At 36.5% G+C, this 27,577-nt stretch overlaps 1 protein-coding gene and 1 pseudogene across 15 annotated transcripts in view; both read right to left on the bottom strand.

Annotated features, from left to right (window-relative positions):
* The window catches only part of RAPGEF6 (Rap guanine nucleotide exchange factor 6), a 316,707-nt gene that overhangs the window by 205,383 nt on the left and 83,747 nt on the right, over positions 1-27,577 (bottom strand). For 14 of the 15 annotated variants that reach the window (XR_013166664.1, XR_013166665.1, XR_013166667.1 and 11 more), the window contains one exon: positions 27,289-27,358. The exons of the other annotated variant lie outside the window; for it this stretch is intronic. Coding sequence is in view for 10 of the 14 variants with exons in the window: in XM_077138332.1 (XP_076994447.1) it covers positions 27,289-27,358 (70 nt within the window). In the remaining 4 variants the exon portion in view is untranslated. The remainder of the gene's footprint in view (positions 1-27,288; positions 27,359-27,577) is intronic. 15 annotated transcript variants of the gene reach the window in all.
* On the bottom strand, positions 735-27,280 carry LOC143664911 (S-methyl-5'-thioadenosine phosphorylase pseudogene; annotated as a pseudogene).

The following is a 27,577-nucleotide window of genomic DNA, read 5'->3' on the forward strand; positions in this document are numbered from 1 at the left end:
TGTGACACTAAACTATATGTGTATCAGCTGGTATTTCCCTGGAACTCTGAGAAACTCTAGGACACCTAAGGCCCAGAAATGGATTGCTGTGGCCCTGAAAGATCCCCTAACTATATACAATAATAGTTGAAGTAAACAAAAGAGAGATCAGGCCTCAATCAGCAATAAAAATGAAGCCAATCTGGCTGGGTCTAAGGTAAATCAGATTACAGGGTTAAATGATAGTGTATGTACTTGAGACCTTCACCTACTGTACGAGACCAAAAGCAGAGAAGTTCATTGTGTCTAGAACCTAAATTTTCTGTAACACACAATCTAAATCAACCTGTCTTCCTAGCTCACTTAAACAATTCTAACTCCTGGAGTCTAAAACTAGAACGAGGCCCTGTAATTTTGTATAGCTTAATTTAACACCAAGATATATCTCAGAATATGGCGGCCTGGTAAGTAAAAAGTATTGATAGAGTCCCTTGAGCGTCTGAAGGAAAAAAGAAGAAAAAGGAACTATTAAAGTTTTCCATCTGGGAAACCTGAGGTACCCTTTTAACTAGTGGGGACTCCCCCCAAAATAAGCCAAGCCCTTGATTTTAAGGCTTGCCTGTATGAAACTTACTTCTGTAGTAGAGAAGCTAAGTTGACTCTAATGAGCACTATGAGTTGCTTCCAGGAAATATCTTTTGTTGCTCAGATGTGCCCCCCTACCCCCTACCCCAGCCCAACTTTGCAAGGAAAATCATTACTCTTCCTCCTACGTGGGTTAGGACATTCAGTGGTGAAAGTCTCCATGACAATGTAGGGTATGGCTCTATGGATGAATCTGGCCCTGGCACAGGGGATGGACAATGCCTTCCTGATCAAAAGGCGAAAAGAAATATAATAAAATAAGACATCAGCGGCTAAGAGAGATCAAATAAGAGTCAACAGTCTATTCTGGAGGCTGCTCTTATGCAAGCTTCGGTTAGATAGTGCGAATTGTCCTTGGCTTGCTAATCCCCAACCAACATCATTCCTGTTACCTCTTAGGACACCTAGGAGCCTGAACTGAGACTCTCTAAAAGTTCCATGCACTAAGTTTGCTTTCCTGAAACCTGTAATTTCCAAAGGGTTCCTAGGAGAGATAAATTCTGAAACCCAGCGGGATCAGCTGCTGCAAGATTATCAACTAATTACATCCCCCTATTCTTTAGCATCAATACAACTTTAGTGCTGACATCCCTTCTTCAACATGAAAAAGTCAGAATGGGCATTGCCTAAAGATTCCTATAGACTGGGAGGAGGATCAAAGGAGGAGGAGTTATAACAGAGAAAACAGGATTTAACAAATGAGAATGATTGCTGAATCATTATACTGATATTTCTTCTAGGAATCAGTATTTTGGAACTGCTAGAAGGAAAAATCTGTGAAAGTGGAATGGTAACCCATAACAAACTTTGAAATTTGTGTGTAATTACTTGTTGAAGCATATTTTGAAAATTACTGCTTTTTATTTCTTTTCTTTGTAAATATGTTATATTTTCACAATTTAAAAATGTCAAAAAGCAAAGAAAAAGACAAAACACAATTTCAAAGGGAGTACTGGGGTTGGAGCATGTGTTTTGGGGAAAAAACCCTAAGTATTCAAGAGGGCAAAACGGTAGGAAACAAAGTTTTTGATAAATTTCCGTCGTTTTCCTCATAAAAATTCTTGGCAATTATTTGTTGATACCCAAGTTATCCCTTTTAAATAAGTTAAGAACTTTTGACAGAACCCCAACACTTTTTGTTATTTCCTTGATTCTTACACAAGATATTTCAGTCTCATCTTATAAATTTCCTGTCTCATATCTGATAAAAATATCTGATAAAAAATACGAAGGTCTATTCCTTTTCAGTTAAGAAGTAGAATTTACTCACCATAATCTGGGGCTAGGAGTAGTTACTCACCATAATCTGGGGCTAGGAGTAGTTACAACTATTTGGTTGTCATTGTTCATAAGCTTTTGCAAAGGATAGCCCTCAAAAATACATTTTTCTTAAAGTGGACTGAAGTGAGAAATACTATTAAGAAAAAAAAATTCATGTGTTGATGATATCTCCTATTCAAATATTAGATAAGTGGTTTTACTTAAGATCTTTGATTTGGTATCTCTTTACTTTTATGCTGGAAAAAACTTCATTCCTAATGACTTTTAAACAGGTATATTATTAATCATAATATATTAGTTTTACTGAGTTATAAATTTTAATTACTTCCATTTAAACTGTCTATTTAAAACATATAGATGCTATAGTTATAATATATATGTATTATCTATACATGTATAAAAGCTTTTAAATTAACTCTTTCAACACTACCACTAATACCCTGGCATTACATAATCTTGGTTCCTAACGACATACCCATATATATGAATAGATGTACTTCTGCATATATATTATGCAATTAGTTATTAGTAGGGCCAATCTAATGGTGACAGCAAAGTTGGTTCTACAAGAGATCCTAAGATCTGTTGCAGGTTGAAGAGAAAGAATAATAGACAAGAGATGATATAAGGATTTCTGGTAATAGAAAGACATGGTTAAATATAAATACTAGTACTATTATATTTTTGGTTTGAATCTCCACTTTTTATTTTCAACAGGATCTAAAAGGCAAGTACATAAAATATAATGATAAACCGGTGAGTTTAGATTCACAGTGTATACAAGTTACACTCAAGTGCTCAGAAAATCGACTGACAGGTAGGGAGGGAGACAGGTGAATGGATGGATGGATGGACGGATGGATGGAAAGAAAGAAGGGATGGCAAATGTTAAAACTATTGGATCTGCAGGATAGAAGTATGCTGGACGTCTCTGTATGGAGTTTCTGTTATTTTTAAAACTTTCCTATGATTTTTGAAGTATTTAAAAAAAAAAGAAAAACCCCACATTCTTAAAAAAGGAAAAAAAAAAAAAGACTGAATTGCCGTATGACCTGGCACTCCTTGAAAAAAGGGAGTCAGACAGATATCTACACACGAATGTTCAAAGCAGCATTACGCTCAAAAGGCAAAAAGTTGGAAGTAACCCAAGTTTCCATCAAGAGATATATGGATAAACATGCAGTACACGCATAAATCAGAATATTACTCAGTCATAAAAAGAAATGAAGTTCTGAGCTATACTACAAGATGGATGAACATCGAAAATGTTAACTGAATTAAGTCAGACACAAAGGGACAAATATTGTGAATTTCTTCCTTTCCTGATTTTTTTTGTACTGTCATGTGTTTACATTATATATTTTCCTGTCCAAAAGGACAGGAATTTATTGAATTTTATGTTTATTGAATTACATTCCAACATATGTTCAGATGCACCAACATATTTATCCGTTCCATTATCTCTTCTTTCTACATATCCTTGCTCATTTATGGGAATCCTCTTCTACTTGAAAAACTCCCTTTAGTAAGTTAAATCTCTGTCTATGTCTGAAAACTTTTCTCAACTATGAATGAAAATGTGTTGAATTCCTTAAACAATGAAGGCAAAATTATTGCTGCTCCTTTAAAAATAGTCTTCTCTTCCTCTACTTTTATGATTTACTCCATTTTTGGTTTTCCATAGTTTTACAAATTTATTCTTATGCATAAGTTTCTTTGTGTTTATTCTTTTTTTTTTTGCAAATAAATATTTTAATTTTTTTATTGTGAAATACAGCTTACATCAAAAAGCAATAAATTTCAAAGTACACTGAAACAAGTAGGTATAGAAGACATTTCATAGTTTGGTATGGGTCACATTTCCACAATTTTAGGTTTTACCTACTAGCTGCTCCAAGATACTGGAGAGTAAAAGAAATACCAGTATAACAATTCCACAGTCATATTCATTTATTCAGTCCTGTTTTCTCTGTCACAACTCCTCATTTTCATTTGGTACTCCTCCTAAATTTAGGGGTATTTAAGAAATCCCCATTCTAATGTTTCATGCTGGGAAGGGCTGTTGACAACATGGGATAGTTGGATGCAACTTGTTGACATTCTCAGAAAGACTGGCCACTCTCGGATCAAGGAAGTATCTGGCCTAGGAACTCCTTTCGAGTTTGTAGGACTCTGGAAAGTAATCATAGTGTATGAAGCATTTATAGAATCTCAGAGAGAGCCTCAGATGTTCTTTAGCATTGACAAAAATAGTTTTGGCTGGGATGTGACAAACCATGGTAAGTAGCAATATCTAGCTGAGGCTTGCATAAGAGTGGCCTCCAGAACAGCCTTTTGATTCTTTTGAACTCCCTTAGCCACTGATATAGTATTCTGTTATAATTATTTCCCCCCTTTTCATCAAGAAGGTACTGTTGATCCAATAGTTCCAGGGCCAGGCTTATCCTGGGAGTCATGTCCTTTGTTGCCAGGCAGAATTTCACCCCTGGATGTTTTGTTCCATATGGGTGGAGGGTAAAATTTTTACTTGCAGAGTTCAGCCTCAGTCCCTATTATAAGTTGACTTTGTTCTTATCTCTAGTTGAACACTGATGTCTTTTTTTTGGATTCTTAAATAGCTGTTATATGTGGCAGTGCTGACTTTCAAAGATGCAGAACTCCTGAACTGAGTTCCAGGTGTCGCCCACTTCCACTGAGAGCAAATGACTGATATTCTCCAGCATCACATCTCTGAACAGCCTTCTCTGGGATGAATCCAGAATGACCCACTCTGCCTGAATAAATTCTGTAACTACATCTTTCAATTTCAGTAACTCCAGTGGCTGCATAGTCAACAGCTCAGCTGAGAATTGTCTTCCTCTGGGTTTACACTCACAACAAGATAAGCATGATGATGCTTTCATCAAACTCCACACTCAGAGGTTCATTATCAGTCTAGAAAAGGTAACATTTTCATGGAGGACTCTCCTTTAATGAAGTTGACAGTGTGATCAGTATTGCACGTGGCCCAAGTACTCCACGAGCTCTGGGCGCCTCGTCCGTGGGTCCCACAGGAAGAAATTGTGTGTTTATTTTTTGAGCATAGAGCACTAAAAGCTGTGAGGTAATTTCTTCAGATGCACCCGAAAAATTCAAATATTACTTTTATCCCATTATCTCCTTCCCTTCTATTTCTCTATAATGCCAATTAAAATTTGGTTAAGACTTTATTGTCTCTGTCTCCTACACTGTTATGCATTTGATTTCATTGTTGTTTTTCTTTGCTTAAATATGTAGATTTTCTTCCTGCCTATTATACAGTTCCCTAATCCTCCATTCAGTCAAGTCTGGAATGAAACTTTAATTTTCAGTTAGCTGTTTTTACATATATAGTTTACAAAAGATTATTTCACTTCTAAATTTCTCCACTAACCTGTTGGACTGTTTAGCAGCTATTTTAAAATTTGCATTATCTCTGTTATTTGCATTTCCAGTAAGTTTGTTTCCTGATAGGGTTTTTCTCTAAGGGTTTATATACTTGGTCTTGATTCCTGGCTTGTGTGTATAATTTTGATTTAATATTTAGTATGAAAAAAGTATAGATGCATTTTAAAGTTATGGATGGTGTTAATCTCTCCCAGAGAGAAATTATGGCTGAAATGACCATGATCACCTTAATTCAAATAGGGATCCAGCTGACTCAGAGCCAGGCTGCAGGCTTCACGGGATCCAGCGGACTCAGAGCCAGGCTGTAGGCTTTGCGGGAACCAGCGGACTCATAGCTAGGCTGCAAGCTTTGTGGGCCAAGCAAGTTCAAACTTACCACTTCGCTTTGGGAAAAGATCTTCTGACATCACAACTTACATCTGGGATCTGAACTCCAAGTTATTATTATTATTATTATTATTATTATTAAAGTGGAGGGCAACTGGTTTATTTTACTGTTGACAACTGAGAGCTTATCATTTTGAGGACAATCTCACAGAAACACACCGATTTTACAGACTTTATAAGCAGACAAAACATACATCACTACATCTCTAGCTAGAGTACCATGCAATAGACCACAGTGAATAGTAAAGTAATGATTCTGACAGAAAAAAACAAGAACTCCTTGCAATAGAAAACTCTCAAGATAAAGAAAGCTTTCTTTTATAATTAACAATATAGTTTATTTTATTAAAATTATTTTAATTTTTTATTGAAAAGCAAAAATCAACAATTAATGTAAAATAATTCAACTCATAAAAGGAAAATAAACAATCAAATATTAATTTTCAAAACGCCTGGCATACTATAAAGTGTGTATGCAGTGTATTAAGTAATTTAACTTGTACACTCAGTATTAAATACCCAGGGTTTCTGAGGAAGCTGTTGCAAACACAATTTCTGTGAAAAAGTCACGAATGTTCCACTTTTTCAATGACATAACAATGTAGCTCAGTTAGTATTGGTGTCTCAAAATTTCCTTCACTACTAGCAACTGTTTTCTCTAGACCTGGCTTTAAGTCCATTTTAATTTTTTAAACAAACAACTTTCTTATTTGATTAGTCAATGTAGAAAAATGTGACGATATACAGAAATACAAAGAAAATAAAAACAATCCAGTATGCCTCCTTCAAATTCAAAGACAAAAGATTATATATATATTCTTTCTAATCCTTTTGCATGGGTACATGAAATTTTAATACAATCTTAGTAATTAAAAATGCTTATGTATTCTTTTTCCACTTCATATTACAAACCACCATTTCTTTAGAACATCAAATATTCTGTGAATATATATGATCCTCAGTTGGCTATTGCAAATTTTTTTACAGCTAGATAATAATTTACTCCAATTGTTGGATATTCAGATTGTTTGACTCTCTGCCATTATAACTAACACTATATTGAATTTCTTTCTTTGCATATGCTTCTCTGTTTACATCTCTGATAACCACTTTTTTACTTTCTTTTGAATTTTCAATTTTTTTAAAACATAACAACATACACACATGAACATTCTTACCATATGATCATTCCATTCTTGGTACATAATCAATAACTCATAGTATCATCACAAAGTTGTATATTCATCATCATGATAATTTCTTAGAACATTTGCGTCAATTCAGAAAAAGAAAAAGGAAAAAATTCATACATAACATATGCCTTACTCCTCCCTTTCACTGATCACTAGCATTTCAATCTACTAAATTTATTTTAACATTTGTTCCCCTTTTTATTTATTCATTTGTAATGCATATGTTTTACTCATATGTCCATAAGGTAGAAAAAAGGAGCATGAGACACAAGGTTTTCACAATCACAAGGTCACACTGTGAAAGCTATATTATTATACAATCATTGTCAAGAGACATGGCTACTGGAATGCAGCTCTACATTTTCAGGCACTTCCCTCCAGCCTCTGTTATACCTTAACTAAAAAGGTGATATCTATTTAACGCTTAAGAATTAACCTCCAGGATAACCTTTCGACTCTGTTTGAAATCTCTCAGCCATCGACACTTTATTTTGGCTCATTTCTCTCTTCTGCCTTTTGGTTGAAAAGATTTTCTCAATCCCTTCATGCTGAGTTCCAGCTTATTCCAGGATGTCTGTCCCACGTTTCCAGGAAGGTTTACACCCGTGGGAGTCAAGTCCCATTAGAGACAGGGAGGGCAGTCAGTCTGTTTGCCGTGCTGGCTGAGAGAGAGAGGCCACATCTGAGCAACAAAAGAGGTTCTCTGGGGGGTGACTCTGAGGCCTAATTTTAAGTAGGCTTAGCCTATCCTTTGCAGGGATAAGTTTCATAGGAACAAACCCCAAAATTGAGGGCTCGGCCTATTGATTTTCATGTCCCCACTGTTTGTGAGAGTATCAGGAATTCTCCACATGGGAAAGTTGAATGTCCCCCTTTCTCACCATTCCCCCAAGGGGACTTTGCAAATACATTTTTATTCACCGTTCAAATCACTCTGGGATTTATTGGGGCATCACACTAGACAAACCTACAAAATCTCATGCCCTACTCAAAGTTCCGTGTACTTATGGTGTTCAACTAAATGTCCACATAAGTTATATTAGGAAATGCACTAGTCAAAATGTAAATTTTGTACCAAATAAACATTTTTTTGCTTTAGTCTCACACGTAAGTTGAAGTTTTAAAATATGAATTACCATCTATTTTTAACACCTGGCAGTATTGACATTCTTTTGTTTTCCTCATGCAAAAACATTTTTAAATTTGTACATTTAGCCACTATCGTTATACACTCTAGGCATTCCTAGATTATACCATCTCAGTCTTTATCATCTATCTTTTCTTCTGATTTCATTTGTGCCCCCAGCCCTTCTCCTTTTATCATTCTCACAGTCAGCTTCATTCAGTGTACTAACATTACTGCATTTTTACAGTCTTGTTGTACAATCTGTATCCTTTCAGCTCCAATTAGTCAATATCTACCCTATTTCTATTTCCTGATGCTCTGTGTTCTTAAATGAAATTCTCACAGTTCATTCACTAATATTAGTTCATATTAGTTCATATTAGACCATACAGTATTTGTCCTTCTATTTCTGGCTAATCTCACTCAAGGTTCATCCATGTTGTTACATACTTCATGACTTTATTTTGTCTTACAGCTGTGTAATTTCCATCGTATGTCCCCACTTATTTCGCCACACATCTGTTGGTGGACCTTTGGGCTGTTTCCATCTCTTGGCAATTGTAAATAAGGCTGCTATAAACATCAGTGTGCAAATGTCCATTTGTGTCCTTGCCCTCATATCCTCTGAGCAGATACTGACCAATGGTATTGCTGGATCGTATTGCAATTGTATACTTAGCTTCCTGAGGATTGCCTACCACAGCGGTTGTACCATTTCATATTCCCACCAACAGTGGGTAAGTATGTCTCTTTCTTCTCATCCTCTCCAGTACTTGTTGTTTCTGTTTTATTGATAATGGCCATTCTGGTGGGAGTGAGATGATATCTTACTGTGGTTTTGATTTGCATATCCCTAACAGCCAGGGAAGCTGAGCATCTTTTCATAGGCCTTTTAGCCACTTGTCTTTCATCTTCCAAGAAGTATTTGTTCATGTCTTTGACCCATTTTATAATTGGTTTGTTGTGTTTTTGTTGTTGAGTTGAACAATCTCTTTATATATTCTGGATACTAGACTTTTAGCTGATATATCATTTTCAAATATTGTTTAGGCTTTTTACTTCCTTGACAAAGTTCTTTGATGTGCAAAAGTGTTTAATTTTGAGGAGTTCCCATTTATTTATTTATTTATTTACTCAACGCTCAAGCTTTGGTTATAAGATCTAGAAAACCACCTCTTATTACAAGTTTTAGAAGATATTTCCCTACATTTTCTTCTAAAAGGCTTATGGTCTTAACTCTACTTTTTAGGTCGTTGATCCAATTTGAGTTAATTTTTATATAGGGTGTGAGATATGGATCCTCTTTCATTCTTTTGCATGTGGATATCCAGTTCTCCAAGTACCATTTATTGAAGAGACTGTTCTGTCCTAGGTGAGTTGGCTTGACTGCCTTATCAAAGATCAATTGTCCATATGTGAGAGGGTCTATATCTGAACACTCTATTTGATTCCACTTGTCAGTATATCTATCTTTATGCCAGCACCATGTTGTTTTGATCACTTTATAATAGGCCTTAAAGTCAAGGAGTGTGAGCCCTTCAACTTCATTTTTCTTTCTCAGGATATTTTTAGCTATATGAGGCACCCGACTGTTACCAATAAATTTGATTATTGCTGTTTCTATTACTGTAAAGTAAGTTTTTGCAATTTTAATTGGTATTGCATTGAATCTGTAAATCAATTTAGGTAGAATTGACATCTTAACTATATTTAGTCTTCCAATCCATAACACGGTATGCCATTCCATTTATTTAGGCCTTCTGTGATTTCTTTTAGCAATTTCTTGTAGTTTTCTTTGATGGTTTTTTTTTGTATCCTTAGATAAATTCATTCTTAAATATTTTATTCCTTTGGTTGCAATTGTAAATGGATTTTTTCCTTGATTTTCCCCTTAGGTTGTTCATTACAAGTGTATAGAAACACTACAAATTTTTGAGTGTTGATCTTGTAGCCTGCCACTTTGCCATACTCATTTATTAGCTCTAGCAGTTTTGCTGCAGATTTCTCGAGGTTTTTGACATGTGGTATCATATCCACTGCAAATAGTGAGAGTTTTACTTCTTCCTTTCCAATTTTGATGTCTTGTATTTCTTTTTCTTGCCTAATTACTCTGACAAGAATTTCCAACACAGTGTTGAATAATAGTGGTGATAGTGGACATCCTCATCTTCTTCTTCATATTAGGGTGAAAGTTTTCAGTTTTCCCCCATTGAGGATGATGTTAGCTGTAGGTTTTTTATATATTCCCTTTATCATGTTGAGGAAGTTCCCTTCTATTTCTATCATTTGAAGTGCTTTCAACAAGAAAGGATGGCGAATTTTATCAAATGACTATTCTGCATCAAACGAGGTGATCATGTGGTTTTTATGCTTTGATTTGTTGATATGGTGTATTACATTAATTAATTTTCTTAAGTTGAACCATCCTTGCATACATGGGATGAATCCTACTTGATCATGGTGTATAATTCTTTTAACGTGCTGCTGAATTTGTTTTGCAAGAATTTTGTTGAGGATTTCTGCCTCTATATTCATCAGAGAGATTGTACTTTTTTTTTTGGTAATATCTTTGGCTGGCTTTGGTATGAGGGTGATGTTAGTTTCACAGAATGAGTTAGGTAGCCTTCCCTCCTCTTCAATTTTTTTGAAGAGTTTGGGTGAACTGGTACTAATCCTTTCTTGAATGTTTGGTACAATTCACATGTGAAGCCATCTGGTCCTGAACTTTCTTCTTTGGGAGCTTCTTAGTGACTAATTCAATTTCTTTACTTGTGATTGGGTTGATGAGGTCATCTATTTCTTCTCAAGTCAATGTTGGTCATTCATGCCTTTCTAGAAAGCTGTCCGTTTCATCTACATTCTCTAGTTTATTAGTATAAAGTTGTTCATAGTATCTTCTCATTACCTCCTTTATTTCTGTGGGGTCAGTGATTACGTCTCCTCTTCCATTTCTGATTTATTTACATCCTGTCTTCTTCTTTTTCTCAACCATGCTAAGGATTCATCAATTTTACTGATTTTCTCACAGAATCAACGTTTGGTTTAGTTGATTTTCTCGATTGTTTTCATGTTCTCAATTTCATTTATTTCTGCTCTAATCTTTGTTATTTTTTTCCTTTTGCTTGCTTTGGGGTTAGTTTGCTGTTCTTTCTCTAGTTCTTCCAAGCAGATAGTTAAATCCTCAATGTTTGCTCTTTGTTCTTTTTTGATATAGGCATTTACAGCAATAAATTTTTCTCTTAGCACTGCCGTTGCTGCATCCCATAAATTCTGATACCTTGTGCTTTCATTATCATTTGCCTCGAGATAATTACAGATTTCTCCTGTAATTTCTTCCTGGACCCACTGGTTGTTTAAGAGTGTGCTGAGTCTCCATATATTTCTGAATTTAGCGGCACTGTGCCTATTATTGATTTCCAATGTCATTTCTTTATGATCTGATAAAGTGTTTTGCATGATTTCAATCTTTTTAGATTTATTGACACTTGCTTTGTGACCCAGCATACTGTCTATATTTGAGAATCATCCATGAGCACTTGAGAAAAAGGTGTATCCTGCTGTTGTGGGTGTAATGTTCTATAAATGCCTTTAAGTCTAGCTCATTTATTGTATTCCTCGAATTCTCTGTTTCTTTATTGATCCTCTGTGTAGATGCTCTGTCCATTGATGAGAGTGTGGAATTGAAGTCTCCAACTGTTATGGTAGATCTGTCTATTTCTCTTCTCAGTGTTTTCAGTGTTTGCCTCATGTATTTTGGAGCACTCTGGCTCAGGGTATAAATATTTATGATTGTTACATCTTCTTATTTGAATTGTTCCTTTTATTAATACATAGTGTCCTTCTTTGTCTCTTTTAACTGTTTTACATTTGAAGTCTAGTTTGTTGCATGTTCGTATAGCTACTCCTGCTCTTTTTTGATTGTTGTTTGCATGAAATATCTTTTCCTAACCTGTCACTTTCAGCCTATGTTTATCCTTGTCTAAGATGTGTCTCCTGTAGACAGCATATAGATGGGTCCTGTTTTTTAATCCATTGTGGTAGTCTATGTCTTTTGATGGGGAGTTTAATCCATTAATATTTAACATTATTACTGTATGGGCAGTACTTTCTTCTACCATTTTGCCTTTTGGATTTTATATGTCACATCTAATATTTTTTCTTTTTGCCTTTACTGATAGTCTTCATTTCTATGCTCTTCTCCACACCTCTCTGTCTTGACTTTTCGTGTCTGTCTCTAGTCCTCCCTTTAGTATTTCTTGCAGAATTGGTTTCTTGGTCACAAATTCTCTCAGTGATGTTTTGTCTGAAAATGTTTTAATTTGCCCCGCATTTCTGAAGGATAATTTTGCTGGATATATAATTCTTCCTTGGTAGTTTTCCTCTTTTAGTAACTTAAATATATCTTACACCACTCTCTTCTCGCCTCTGTGGTTTCTGCTGAGAAAACTAAGCACAGTCTGAATGGGTTTCCCTTTCCCTTGTATGTGATGGATTGCTTTTCTCTTGCTGCTTTCAAGATTCTCTCTCTCTCTTTGACATCTGACATTCTGATTAGTAAATGTGTGGAGTACGTCTATTTGGATCTATTCTGTTTGGGGCATGCTGCACTTCTGGGATCTGTAATTTTAAGTTTTTCATAAGAGTTGGGAAATTTTTAGTGATGATTTTCTCCATTAGTTTTTCTCCTCCTTCTTCCTTCTCTTCTCTTTCTGGGATACCCACAACATGAATATTCACGTGCTTCATGTTGTCATTCAATTCCCTGAGTCCTTACTCATGTATTTCCATTCTTTTCCCTATATTTTCTTTTGCTTGTCGGATTTCAGATATTCCATCCTCCAGTTCACTATCCTATGTTCTGTCTCCTGAAATCTAACAGTGTAGGTTTCCATTGTTTTTTTTAATTTCTTCTACTGTGCCTTTCATTCCTATAAATTATGTGATTTTCTTTTTCAGACTTTCGATTTCTTCTTTTTGTTCGTTCCTTGCCTTCTTTATATCCTCCCTCAATTCACTGATTTGATTTTGGATGAGGTTTTCAATGTTTGTTCCTTTTTTTTTTTTTGATAGCCTTTGATACCTTTGAATTGTTTCAACTTCTGTATCTCATTTGAATTGTTGATTTGTTCCTGAGTGTGCCATGTCTTCAATTTTTCTAGTATGATTCATTATTTTTTGCTGGCAATTAGGTGTTTTATTTCCAAAATTAGCTTATTTTGGAGATTGTTTTCACCTAAGATTTTCTTGCTAGATGACTCTGTTGTATATCTATTCTTTGACATTCAGTTCAGCTTAGTCTAGACATCCAGTTTAGGTTTTGTTTAATAAATCAGAATTTTAGTTCTTGTTTTCTTGACCTGCCTGTATGGTGCATTTTCTTCCCCTTAGGAAGGTCTACTTATATTATAAACCCCAGCCAGAGTTTCCCAGACTAAACTGGCCTTGTCTCAGGAGGAAAGAGTCATCTGCATCAGTTTTCCCTATGGATGAGAACCAGCAGGTTGAAAGATTTTCCTATGAAGCATCTGGACTCTTTGTTTTTTCTACACTGCTGGGTATGTGGTGCTTGTCTGCCTGCGGGTCCCACCAGCATAAGGTGATGCAGTACCTTTAACTTCAGCAGACTGTCCTTGCTGGGGGCATGGCTGAGATAGAAGAGAGGTTGTAGGTTGTCTTTAATCACTTTACTTTTCCAGACCCTAGGGTCTGAATTTCTCGAGGGATTCCACCTGAGCTGGGACCCACCCCTCTCCTGGGGCAGGCATAGCCTCCAAACAAACTTCACTCTGCCCATGCTTGGGACAGTTGGTGCCTGAGAAGCCCTGCAGCTATATCCAAAGAGTAGTGAAGCCGTAGAAACACAGCCATAAAAGAGAAAGGGAAAAAGAAAAATCCTTCTCAGAGCAGAACTCCCATTCCTCGGATTTCCCAATCAAGAGCTTACATTTCTATGTTGCTTTGTGAATCTCCAGGTCTTATGTGCCCCTTCCTTTCCTCCAGGGCCCAGACCCTTTCAAGTATTAGGTGCTGTACAATTCAAAAACACCTGTTTTGTATTTTTTAAATTCTTTTTCCGTCAGCCCTGCCCCCTCTGCGCCAGGGCAAAAACCAGCAACCTCACCTTTGACTAGATGTTCAGCTGAGCTGGGGGACTATTTTTAGTAGCCAAAATTTGTTAATTAGTTCCAGAATTGGAGCTTGGTTGTGCTCAGCCCCTGCTGCTAGTAAAGTCTCTTTCCTTTCCCCTCTGGGCAGCAGCCTGTAGGGTAGGGATGCTGGCTACTGCGGCTTGCAGAACTCATAGTTCTGGGAGGGCTCACAGCCAGTCCAGCTTCTCGAGACTGGGGTACGCTGTGTGTCTGGTCACTGATGTGGCCCTGGCAGTTGTTCTGTACTGTTCCTGGCTATTTACTAGCTGCTCTGAAGGATGAACTAAATCCCACGCCTCACTAAGCCACTATTTTTATCTCACTAACTCTGATACCTTTTTTTTTTGATAGCCTTTTAAAGATTAATTCTTAGATGTAACCAGTTCAGAGCATATAAATATTTTCGTAAGCTTCTTGATACCTTTTACCAAACTTCCCTACAGAAAGACTGCACTACTTTACAGACACACCAATAAAAAGCCAGAGTCCCATTTCTTCGTTGTATTCCTTGGCAAGAAGGGAAACTGGATGTTACACCTCCCCATTTGGTTGTTGCAAATCTGTGTGTATGTACAGGAGGGATGGGTGATGATCTACCTCATTTGTTTTCTAAACTGTAAGCTTTTCTCACCTGTGTACTTGATCATTTGTTTTTCTTCTGTTTTTTGAGGCAGTCCAGATCTTGTAGGAGTTGGTAACAGGGCAGTTTCTTATCTTTCTTATCCCATGTGCTTTTTAAGCAGGTAAGGGCAAGCAATCTCTGTGAATTTTCCATATTCTTTTGAGTTAAGTAGAAATTCCAGGAGTGACTAGACTCACTTCTTTTCTCCTGGGCAGCCATGTTATTTTAGTATCTTGGTAATAAAACAGAACACTGGGCCATATTCTTCAAGGTATGGAGGGTTTCAGTCCTTTCCATGGACCCTCTCTGAGGTATGGTAGTGAGGAGTAAACTTTTGGCTTTACTGGCATTTTCCTTCAGGGTCTTTAAGACACTATCCAGTGAAGTTGCTTCCTCATGTTTCTTCCAGCAATCGTAATCTGTTGCAATGACAATACATGCATAGCAAATTCCTACTTCCTTAGCAAGAACCACCTCCGGAACTGTAGTCATATTAATGACATCTGACCCTCCCCCCCCCCCCCCCAAGTATGGAACGTGAAGCTTGCAGCTCAGGAGATGAAATGAGATCCCTCGATTGTGATCATCGTCCCCTCTAAATGATGCCAGAATCTTGGCTTCTTGGCAGTCTCTATGAGGACCGCTATCATTCTGGGGCAGCATGGCTCAGCCACTGGAATATGGCACACTTCCGTGGCACAGGAATGACTTCCATCATAGAAGGTCTGATTCCTCATGGCAGTCCTGGTGATGAATTGATCTATAAGGACAACATTGCCAGGCTGAATCTCCTTTCCTCACGGAGCCTCAAGTCATGGTACATCCCTCCCCCTTCAAGGCCCAGAAGTTCACCTGGGAGTTGACTTTGGAAGACTTGATAGTGTGCTGTCTCTCATGGCAAGGAGGACAAAATCAACATGTTTTATCTTTCCCAAAATCAAGGCATTGAATGGCCACCCAAATGAAGTATCCATTTATTTTTCAGTTCTTCCTTCTAAAATTTCTGGATCATCCAGGCCTGTTCTATCCATTATTACGATCTCCACTGCTGTGGCAGCAGTGCCTAAGGCCATGTCCAAGGGAGGAAGGCACAGCCCTAGGGAGGAGGTAGTTGGAGAGCATGTGGGGGTAAGATAGGCAGCAAGGAAGTGAGAGCCAGCACACAGGGCGGATGGACTCCAAGTTTTATGATCCCAGTCATACAAGACTGACAAAAAAAGCTATGCTGACAACACCAGTGGTTTCTACTCAGATTCTAAGTTGAAGCCTGTTAAATGACCAGCGCCTTGTGGGAAAAGCAGCACCAAACTGTGAAGTCATCTCTTTATAAATTCTGTTCTTTGGAATATTAGATCCTTAAATTCACAGTGCCTTAGTAATCCACCTGATGCACATCCCCCAAAGTATTTCTTACTCCCCCTCCCCAACTTTTGTAGTTGTTTGCAGTAAGACGGTTAGTATGCACAAACGAGGTAGCTACAACTTGAAGTGGAAACCCTCCTGAGCTTCTTATTATTTTAATTTTTTAATTGTATACCATAACATATACAAAGGAAAGAAAGAAAAAAGCAATAGTTTTCAAAGCACTCTTTAAGTAGTTGTTACAGGACAGATTCCAGAGTTTTTCATGGGCTACCATACCATCCTACCAGATTTTTCCGTCTAGTTATGGTAGTGCTGATGTTTTCATGTTAAACATAGCTCACAGGATGCAACAGCAGTTTTCCGCCAGTACCCTGAACTTAAACACATTGTACATGAATCATACCTTTAAAGTAGTTCTTCAAGAACAAATTTATATTTCTAGTGTTGAGTCAGTGGGACACATGTCTATACAATGTCTCTCAATCTTGCTCACTTTCAATACGGCAATATTACTTATAGACCAACTAGAGAACCACTTTCACTCCAACTATTCCTTACATTTACGTTCAACCTCATTAGCTAATTGTTCACCCATCTCTAGCTTCTAGGTATCTCTAAGTTCCCTATATTCTTTACTATATGCCTCTGATTTTACCTTTACCATGGTCATAAAAGTATAGTCATACAGTATCTATACTTTTCCATCTGGCTTATTTCACTCAACATTATGTCCTCAAGGTTCATCCATCTTGTCATGTGCTTGAAGATGTCAATTTGTCTTACTGCTGCATAATATTCCATTGTACGTATACACCACATTTCGATAATCCACTCATCTGTTAATGGGCATCTGGATTACTTCCATCATTTGGCAATTGTGAATAATGATATTACGAACATCATCACACAAATGTATGTTTGTGTCACTGCTTTCAGCTCTTCTGGGTATATAGCAAGTAGTGCTACTGCTGTGTCATAGGGCAACTTGGTATTTATTTTCCTAAGGAACTGCCAATCTGTCTTCCATAGGGGCTGTACCATTATACATTCCCAACAGCAGTGCATAAGTGTCCCAGTTTCTCCACATCCTCTCTAACATTTACAGTTCTCTGTTCAATAGCAGCCATTCTCATAGGTGTGAGGTGGTATCTCATTGTAGTCTTGATCCGTATTTCCCTTATAGCTAATGAAAATAAGCATTTCTTCACGGGCTTTTAAGCCATCTGCATCTGCTCTTAGAAAAATGCCTATTCATATATTTACCCCATTTTATTACTGGGTTGTTTGGTCTTTTATTGAGTTGTATTTCTTTATGTATACAGGATATCAAACCTATGTCTGATGTCTACATGCTTTCCAAATATTTTCTCCCATTGAGTTGGCTGCCTCTACACCTTTTTGACAAAGTCTTTTGAGGTACAGAAGCATTTGATTTTGAGATCTATTTTTTCTTTTGCTGCTTGTACTTTGGGGGTAAAGTTAAGGAAGCTATCCCCTACTACTAGGTCTTGAAGATATTTCCCTACATTTTCTTCTAGAAGCTTTATGGTGCTAGTTCTTATATTTAGGTGTTTGATCCATTTGAGTTAATTTTTGTATAGGGTGTAGGTAAGGCCCTCTTTCATTATTTTGGCTATTGAGACCTAGTTCTACCATATCCATTTATTAAGAAGACTATTTTGCCACAGTTCAGTGGATTTGGGGGCCTTGTCAAAAATCAGTTGACCATAGATTTTGTGGTCTATTTTTGCACTCTCAATTTGATTCCACTGGTCAATATTTCTATCTTTGTGCCAGTACCTTGCTGTGCTAACCACTGTGGCTTTATAATAGGTTTTAAAGTCAGGGAGTGTTAATCCTCCCACTTTGTTCTTCTTTCTAAGGATGTGTTTAGCTATTCGGTGTCTCTTTCCCTTCCAAATGAATTTGGTAGTTAGCTTTTCCAAGTCTTCAAAGTAGGCTGTTAGGATTTTGATTGGTACTGTGTTGAATCTGTAGATTAACTTGGGGAGAACTGACGTCTTAACTATATTAAGCCTTCCTATCCATAAGCAGGGAATTCCTTTCCACCTATTTAGATCTCCTTTGATTTCTTTTGATTGATTTTACATAAATGTTATGCAGTTTTCTGTGCATAGGTCCTTAACGTCCCTAGTTAAGTTCATTCCTAAGTATCTGATTCTTTTACTTGTTATTTTGAATGGAATTTTTTCCTTAACTGACTCCTCAGCTAGCTTATTGCTTGGGTATAGAAACATTACTGATTTTTGCACATTAATTTTATATCCTGCCACCTTGTTGAATTTGTTTATTAGTATCAAGTAACTTTGCTGTAGATTTCTCAGGATCTTCCAAGTATACTATCATATCATCTGGAAATAATGAGAGTTTTACTTCTTCCTTTCCAATTTGGATGCTTTTTATTTCTTTGTCCTGCCTGATTGCTCTACCTAGAACTTCTAGCACAATGTTGAATGACAGTGATGACATTGGGCATCCTTCTCTTGTACCTGATCTTAGGGGGAAGGCTTTCAGTTTCTCCATTGAGTACAAAGCTGGCTATCAGTTTTTCATATATTCTCTTTATCATATGGAGGTAGTTAACTTTAATTGCTATTTTTTTGAGTTTTTATTAGAAAAGGATGATGAATTTTGTCAAATGCTTTTTCAGCATCAATCGAGATGATCATGTGTTTCCTTTTGATTTGTTAATGTGCTGCATTACATTAATTGATTTTCTTGTGTTGAACCATCCTTGCATTTCTGATATAAAACCCACTTGGTCATGGTGTATATTTCTTTTAATGCGCTGTTGGGTTCAATTTCCTACTATTTTATTGAGAATTTTTGCATCTATGTTCATTAGGGAGACTGGCCTGTAGATTTCCTTTCTTACAGCATCTTTACCCGGTTTTGGTATTAAAATGATATTAGCTTCATAAAATGAGTTAGGTAGATTTCCTTCTTCCCCAATTTTTTTGGAAAAGTTTGAGCAAGATTGGTGTTAGTTCTTTCCGGAATGTTTGATAAAATTTCCCTGTGAAGCCATCTGGCCCTGTGCTTTTCTTGGTAGGAAGATTTTTGATGATTGATTGAATCTCTTTACTTGTGATTGGTTTGTTGAGAACTTCTCTCTTCCTGAGTCAGTGTAACTTGTTTGTGTGTCTCCAGGAATATGTCCATTTCATCTCAGTTGTCTAGTTTGCTGGCATACAGTTGGTCATAGTATCCTCTTATGATTTCTTTTATTTCTTCAGGGTCTGTGGTAACACACCCTTCTCACTTCTGATTTTGTTTATTTGCATCTTCTCTTTTTTTCTTTGTCAGTCTTGTTAGTGGCCCATCCATTTTACTGATTTTCACAAAGAACAAACTTTTGATTGTATTGATTCTTTCTATCGTTCTTTTGTTCTCCCATTCATTTATCTCTACTTTAATCTTTGTTATTTCTCTGCTCCTATTTGCTTCAGGGTTAGTTGCTGTCCTTTCTTAAGTCCCTCCAGCTTTGCTACTAAGTCCTCGATTTTTGTTCTTTCTTGTTTTTTAATATAGGCATTTAAGGCAATAAATTTCCCTCTCAGCCAGCATTTGCTGCATCCTATAAGTTCTGATAAGTTGTATTCTTATTTTCATTCATCTCCAGATAGTTACTGATTTCTCTAGCAATTTCTTCTTTGACTCTTTTTTCTTCTTCTAAGTGTGTGTTATTTCATCTCTATATATTTGTGAATGTTCTCATTCTTTGGTGGTTATTGAGATCCAGCTTCATCCCACTGTGATCAGAGAAAGTGCTTTGAATAATTTCAATATTTTTAAATTCATAAAGACTTGTTTTGTGTCCCAGCATATGATCTATCCTGGAGAATGTTCCATGAGCACTAGAAGAGACGGTATAACTTTGTGCTTTGGGGTGCAATGATCTATGTATGTCTGTTACCTAAATTATTTAACTTCTCTATTTCCTTGTTGATCTTCTGTCTGGTTGTTCTATCTATAAAGAAGAGTGGTGTATTGAAGTCTCCTACTATTACTGTTGAAACATCTATTGCTGCCTTCAGTTTTGCCACTGTCTGTCTCATAGTGGAGTACTGTGGAGCTCCTTGATTGGGAGCATAAACATTTATGATTGCTATAACTTCTTGGTGAATCACCCCTTTAATTAGTATATAGTATCCTTCTTTGTCTCTTATGATGTCTTTACATTTAAAGTCTATTTTGTCCGATATTAGTATGGCTACTCCTGCTTTGATTACAACTTGCATGGAAGATCTTTTTCCATCCTTTCACTTTCAATCTATTTGTGTCCTTGTGTCTAAGATGAGTCTCTTGTAAGCAGCATATAGCTGGATTATGTTTCTTAATCCATTCTGCCAATCTGTATCTTTTAACTGGTAAATTTAGTCTATGAACATTCAAAATTATTAATGAAAAGGCATTTCTTGGTCCCACCATCTTATCTTCTTAATTTCATTTGTCAGATCTATATATTCTTTTCCCTCTTACTCTTTCTATGCTTTAAATTACCCTTAGTGGTACTCTTCAATTCTGTGCCTTCCTCTAGACCTCCCTCCCCTTTTTTTTATCAGTTGGCAGAACTCCTTTTAGTATTTCTTGTAGGGCCGGTCTCTTGTTGAGAAATTCTTTCAGGACTTCTTTGTCTGTGAAAGCTTTAATCTCTCCCTCAATTTTAAAGGACAATTTGGCTGTGTACAGAATTTCTGGCTGGAAGTCTCTCTCTTTCAGGATCTTGAATATATCATACCACTGTCTTCTTGCCTCCAGGGTGCTAGTTAAGTAGTCTAGACTCAATCTTATTTGGTTTCTCTTGTATGTAATATCTTGTTTTTCTCTTGCCGCCGTGAGGATTTTCTGCTTCTCTTTCACATTTGACAGACTGATCAGTATGTGTCTTGGGGAAGGCCTATTTGGATTCATTCTGTCTGGAGTTCTTTGGGTTTCTTTGACTTGTATAGTTATGTCCTTCATGAGGGTTGTAACGTTTTCCCCCATTATATTCTCAACTACTCTTCCTAGTCCTTAATCCTCTCTTCTCCTTCTGGGACACCAATGATTCTTATATTTGCATGGTTTGTTTTGTCTATCATTTCCCTGAGTTCCCAATGAATTTTTTCCATCTTTTTTGCCATGTGCTGTTTTGAGTTTTCAAAGTCAGTTTTCTTGTCCTCTATATCACTTATTCTTTCTTCTGTCTCTTCAAATCTGGTGTAGTGTGCCTCTAGTATGCTTTTTATTTGATCATTAGAGTCTTTAATCTCCGTGATTTCTGCTATTTTTCTATTTATTATTTCAAATTCCTCTTTGTGTTCTTAAGACTGTCTTCTTGATCTCCTTTACGTCATTTGCTATCCCACTTATTTTATTAAGTAGAGTTGTATGAACACCTTTGATTAGATGTTCCAATGTCTGTGTCTCCTCAGGTGTTTTAATTTGGTCATTAGGCAAGGCTATATTTGTCTGCATTGTGATATGCTTAGTGATCTTCTGCTATCTTCGTAGCACATAGATATCTTGAGTGATTTACTTTGTGAGTTGATTTCTCTCAGTAGCCTAAGGCCTTGTATTTGTGGGATGGTTTTATAGCAGGGAGCAGGGCATGGTGTGAGCACTCAACACAGTGATTTGTTTCAGGGCAGGTAAGGGTGCAGGTTGGGGATGTTATGCTGGTGCTTGTGAATGTGGGCATCCAGTGGTCAGGGAGGGTGCAGCTGTGCGGGTGCAGTGGACTGGGGGACATAATCCTGGTGTCTGCTGGTCTAAGGCATGGGACCCTTTGTGTGTATACGCAGAGCTGTGGCAGCAAGTCAGTGTTATGCCTTCATGGACTGGGGCCAGATGTGATCCAGCTGTGCAGGTCGGCACTTTCTCAGAGCTGGGAAGTGAGGCTGAGGGCTGTGCGCATGTGTGGTTCTAGGACTCCTGTAATATGCAGTTTTCAGAGCTGAATGACATGACTGGGGGCCCATGCACATGCCTGTGACTAGGCCCGGGAGTTCCGTAAACAGATGCGCTGAGCTCAGGGAGGGTGGGTTGAGACTATGTGACACTAACTGCAGGACGGGGGGATGGTCAAGCTAGCCTAGGTATGGAGGCTAGTGCCTGCAACCTTTATGTGCTGGGAACAGGGAGGGGGAGGTAGTGCTTGGAAGGGGTGCAGGAGAGGTGGGTTGGGCTGCACTTGGGGTGGGGGGTGGGGCAGGTACATGCGCTGGAGGCTGGTGGGATAGGGGTGCCTGGACCATGGGGAATGGGAGCAGTGAGGGGGTTTAGGTACTTGGGATGTGGGATGAGTCGCCAGTCAAGGGGCTGCGCTGGTGAGGGTAGTACACCCAAGGAACGCATCCTGGCTTACTTTCTAGTCCCGTGTACCTGTTCATGCACTCCCGTGGGCGCCGCGCTTCTATGCCAGGCTTGGCTCCAGCTTTCTGCCTCTCAGTTCCTTAGCCTCTGCAACCAGGGTTGCCATATGTGGTGCAGAACGCTCTCCTAGGTCAGCCACAATTCCAAATCGCTGCCTCAGTCACACTCCTGTCCCTTCTCTAACTTTTCCGTGGAGCGGGCTAATCTCAAACTGCTCTATATGGCCATTTTCATGGCAGTCCCTCATTATATTTTCATTTGAGTCTATTCTCCCTTAATAACTGGAAATTTGTTCCTAAGATAATTTTTTTTCTTTTTCTTCCATTTATTTCCTGAGCTCAAACTCTTTACATTACTCCCTATATTTTGTTCATTTTCTTTTCTTAGTTTTTGCATTTCTGATTCAACATGGCTTTCCATATCATCAAATGCTGCTTCGCTATTTAATTCTGTGGAGTGCTGTCACAATTATATTTCTTGGAAGTGAGATTTTCTGAGTTGACACATACTGAATATCATTCCTTACATATTTCCAGAAAAATATTTTAGGGGCATTAGGATTTTTGCAGGGTTCATAATTTAAAAGTGCTCTCTCGTCAACTATTTTGAAGTATGAATATTCCTCCTCATACTTCAGGAAACAAAGCATACTCCTCGCTTTGTTTCATTGGAGAAGCAGTTGTTGAGATCTCTGATTTTGTTGCTAACTTTGACTGAGAGCAACTTAAAACTTCATTTACTTTTCTTCTTCAGCACCAAAATGTGTTAATGAGAGCTTATCCCTTCTTTTATACTTCTCCATTCAATCTGAAGCTATGAGTTTAGAAGACTGCCCCTGCAAATAACTTGCCTGTAGTCCTGTTCTAACGTTATCTGATACTTTTTTTCAATTTTATTATTCTTCCGGCAGTATAGGTCAACCTAGGTTCATCTGTCTACTTCTGTCCTCTTTCTTCTCTGCATTTTGCTTGATCTGCATTTGCTCACTGTAAAAGCCTCACTGTGGAATCAGGGGGGGATGGAATGTACATAGATTTCTTTTACCCTTCTTATATTGTTCTTGGTGGAAATAATCAGAGATTGGTAGTTACCTGATTGTCTTCAGCTGCCCAGATGGTGGTGGATTTAAAATAAAATGAACTAATAAAATTCTAGAAATACACGCTAATAGCTAAATAATCTCTCCATGGGGAGGGTGTTTCAAAGCATAACTCCAAACTAAAAAGTCATAAGAAGAAAGAAATTCTGATATAACTAAATAAAAACTATGACTTATGTATGACAAAACATACATTAGATATAAAATTAAATCAAAATGATGAATGTACAGCCTCTTATAAACAAAAGGGCTCATTTACTTAGTAATAAAAAGCTATTAAAAATAAGAAAAGAAACATTCCAAGTAGAAATGGGTAATGGATATAAATAAGAAAATTAAATACATAATAAGCCATGAGGATATGCACAACCTCATTACAACAAAATAAGTTAAAACAAGATTTATTTTTAACTTGTTGAATATGTACATGAAAAATCATTTAATAAAATCTACCAAAATAATAAACATGTACTTGTAGGCATATATACATTTGGAACAAACATTTCCGTGAATTCTGAAACACTTCACCTATAAAAGTAAACAAAGGTACCAAAGATTTGTACTGGCAAATAAATGTTTAATTATTTTTTCGTATTGCAAAAGTTGCAACAATAATGAAAAACTAAAAAAACAAGGTTCATTAATACAATGGAATACCATGAAAATAAAATACTTAACAATTCTCAGAAATGCAAATCTTGGAATTATTTTAGATCAATTTCTCCTATAACTAGTATGGCATTTTAAACTATATTAATCATCAATAAAACACATATTTGAAATTTATAAATTTCTACCCTTAAATATACTTAATGTGACATTTTATGCCTTTTATATTTTATTTGCATTTTTCTGAAATACTTGAGAATAAATCGAGAGATAAGGTACTTCTTTCTTGATCTCCAAATATGACGACATGTATTTCCTAAGAACAAGGACTCTGTCTTACATCACCACAGTACAATTGTATCAAAATTATGAAATTCAGTGTTATCTAATCCACAGTTCCATTAACTGTGCCAATATCAGTTATATCTGTCCCTCCGGCAATGCAAGAGTTAATAAAAGATCAAACAGCTGAATTTAGTTGATGTCTTTTATCTACTTTCATCTAGAATAGTGTCCCAGACCTTGTGTTTCCTGACACTGGAATATTTAAAGCGCACAGGAGAGTCAATCTGTAGAACATCCTTCAATTTCATTTGATATTTTCTAATGATTAGATTCAGATCACACATTTCTTTCAGGAATATATCACAGTGGAGCATATATCAGGTATACGATGCTAGTTTGCACCCATACTGGTGAGCAGTGCATGGACAGCTAAGTTATGGTGTGGTTATCTGCCATGTTTTCCCAAGTATTTAATTCTTTCTTTTTAAATGATTTGTGAGAAGGTACTCGGAGACTATGTAAATATCCTGTTTACTTAATAATTTCTTCTCTATTTATTAGTTGGCATCCTACTTATCAAGAAGAGCTTTCCCTTCAACCCTATTCATTCTTTCATTCGTATCAGTAGACTTATTAATCCCTATATGATTTATTTTTACTTTAAAATTGTCTCTGATTTAGCCAGTAGGAGTCCCTTTCATTTGGTTCCTGTGTCTTTTTGACACACCCCTGTACTTCTCTGAATATTTTCTTACTATGGGGTGATAGAAATATTTCATATCTTATTAGGGGAGTGGATTAACAGGGGTACTCATTTGTAAGATTTCATGAAATTACATGCTTAAAACATGTTTTGGTATATTAATGTGCATGTAAAGTTTATCTAAAAAGAAAAACTGGGAAAATTTTGAACTCTAGTTAGCAGTACATTTTTTTGTATGCTGTATAGCAGGGTCACATTTTATTTTATTTTTCCACATGAGTATTTCATTACTGCAGCACCATTTGTTCAATTTTTGTTTGTTTTGAGAAGTGCACGGGGCGGGGGAATTGAACCCAGGTTTCCTGTATGGCAGGCAAGAATTCTACCACCAAACTATCTTTGCATCCCCTGGTTAGCAGTTCTTTTTACAATGTTATGGGTAGGGAATTTTTAAACAATCATATGTGTAAGTAAATGTATCGATGACCATGGAAATCAAGTTTCTCAAAATTACTGGAGAAGGGAGGTACAAATAAGCAAACGGGAAAAACTAGAATAAACTCTGAGCTATTAATACTGTATACTGATATAAAGAATGAGAGACATGTATCTAAGTACACACATAAACAGAGATATATTTTCTAGCTCTGTTCACTGAGAGGCACTAGATCTAATGAGTCACCTGTAGCAATGAGCACAACTGATACCGGATTTTGGTTTCTAAACACTATTCTCCAAGCAAGCAGATCTCTTCAGAGAAAAGGCTGATTCCTGGTCTGGTACAGGGAAAGTAAAAGATGAACCCAAAACCTCTAGTATGCAAAGTGACTCTATGATTTTTCCTATTCATATACCTTATATAAAAATATTAAAGTATTAACATGCAATTATTAAAGCACAATTTATATGTGAACACTGACGTAAAAGCACTATTGTTCCCTCAAAAGTATAAGAAAACAGGAAATACATCAACTGACAAATGAGAAAAACAGAACTATCATGTCTCTCAATAAGCTTATTTAAAAGAAAGAATTCTGAGACCGTAATAGTTATCATATAGCCCAAACATTTAAGAAAATAAGCATAAAATAATACATAGTCCATGCCCTGAATAAACTTGAAATCAATGAACTTCAACTGAATACTTACTACATGAGCACCATTCTGCAATACTGTGGAAGAAACAAACTGAAGCAAACAATCTTTGTCCTTTAGGAACTTAAAATCCAGTTGTTTACATAAAATTTTTCATGGTAATATTTATGATACATTTGCAGAAGAGAAAACAAAAGCTATTTGATGATAACAAGTTGACTATAACACCATGAAATGGAAAAATGCTTTAAGTTTTGGTGTCTGTCATTAAAATGCTTCTTTATAAATTCAATGCTACTTTCTAAATAGTTAACTCAAGTCAAATGACATGATGATCTACATAAGATGCCAAAAGGACAATGAGTCTAAAGTTTGTTTCAGAACAAGGAAAAAGGGAGCTATGTTCTTGAATCTTTCAATGTTAAAAAAAAATAAGAGAGATTTTCTAAAATTATACCAACAATCTAGCTTTCTTAAGAAAGGATAAAGAATTAATCCTTAAATATACTCTTTTAAGAAAATTCATGCTAAATAATAAAAAAAAGTAAAAATATTAAAATTCAGATCATTTTTTATTTGGATCTAATTTTGCTTCTGCCTTTCTCTACTTCTTTCCCTTTCTTGTCATGGTACAAGATGTTCAAAGACTATTAACTCAATTGAATGGGAAATGAGAAAAAGAGAAACATATGAAAAACCATGGCCCCTTTTCAGAGTTTAATTTTTTGATGGAGGAGTAAACTAAATTGCCAAATTTGGAACATGTTCTGTGTAACTTTAACATACTTCAAATTCTTTCAAGAAATCAGAAACAGTTTTGAGTAGATGAAAAGATATTTTTCAATTTGACATACGATTCTGATACTACTTAAAATCTTAACCTACTACATTTAATTTGATTTTGAAGCATATCAAAAAACAATTCAGCATTCTTTAAAGTTCTTACCACAATCATTTCTGAAGGCTCTAATACAAGACAATCACATCCTCTTTTTCCTCCAAACTGCTTACCAAAACTATAAAAACAGAAAAACAATCTCTTTAGCAAAGATTATAAATAAAATACAATATAGGAAAAAAAAATACCTAAACAAAAAAACCCTGTATGTTAACCAAGAAAGTAAGAAAGTCTCACCCTGTCACTCACGGTAACACAACAATGTTTACTAAAAAAATTTCCTAGTTTTCCCAAATATAACCTGATGTCAATACAATTCTGTGTAAAACTTCTTTAA

This window comes from Tamandua tetradactyla, chromosome 20 (genome assembly GCF_023851605.1).
Source record: "Tamandua tetradactyla isolate mTamTet1 chromosome 20, mTamTet1.pri, whole genome shotgun sequence".
Lineage (NCBI taxonomy): Eukaryota > Metazoa > Chordata > Mammalia > Pilosa > Myrmecophagidae > Tamandua > Tamandua tetradactyla.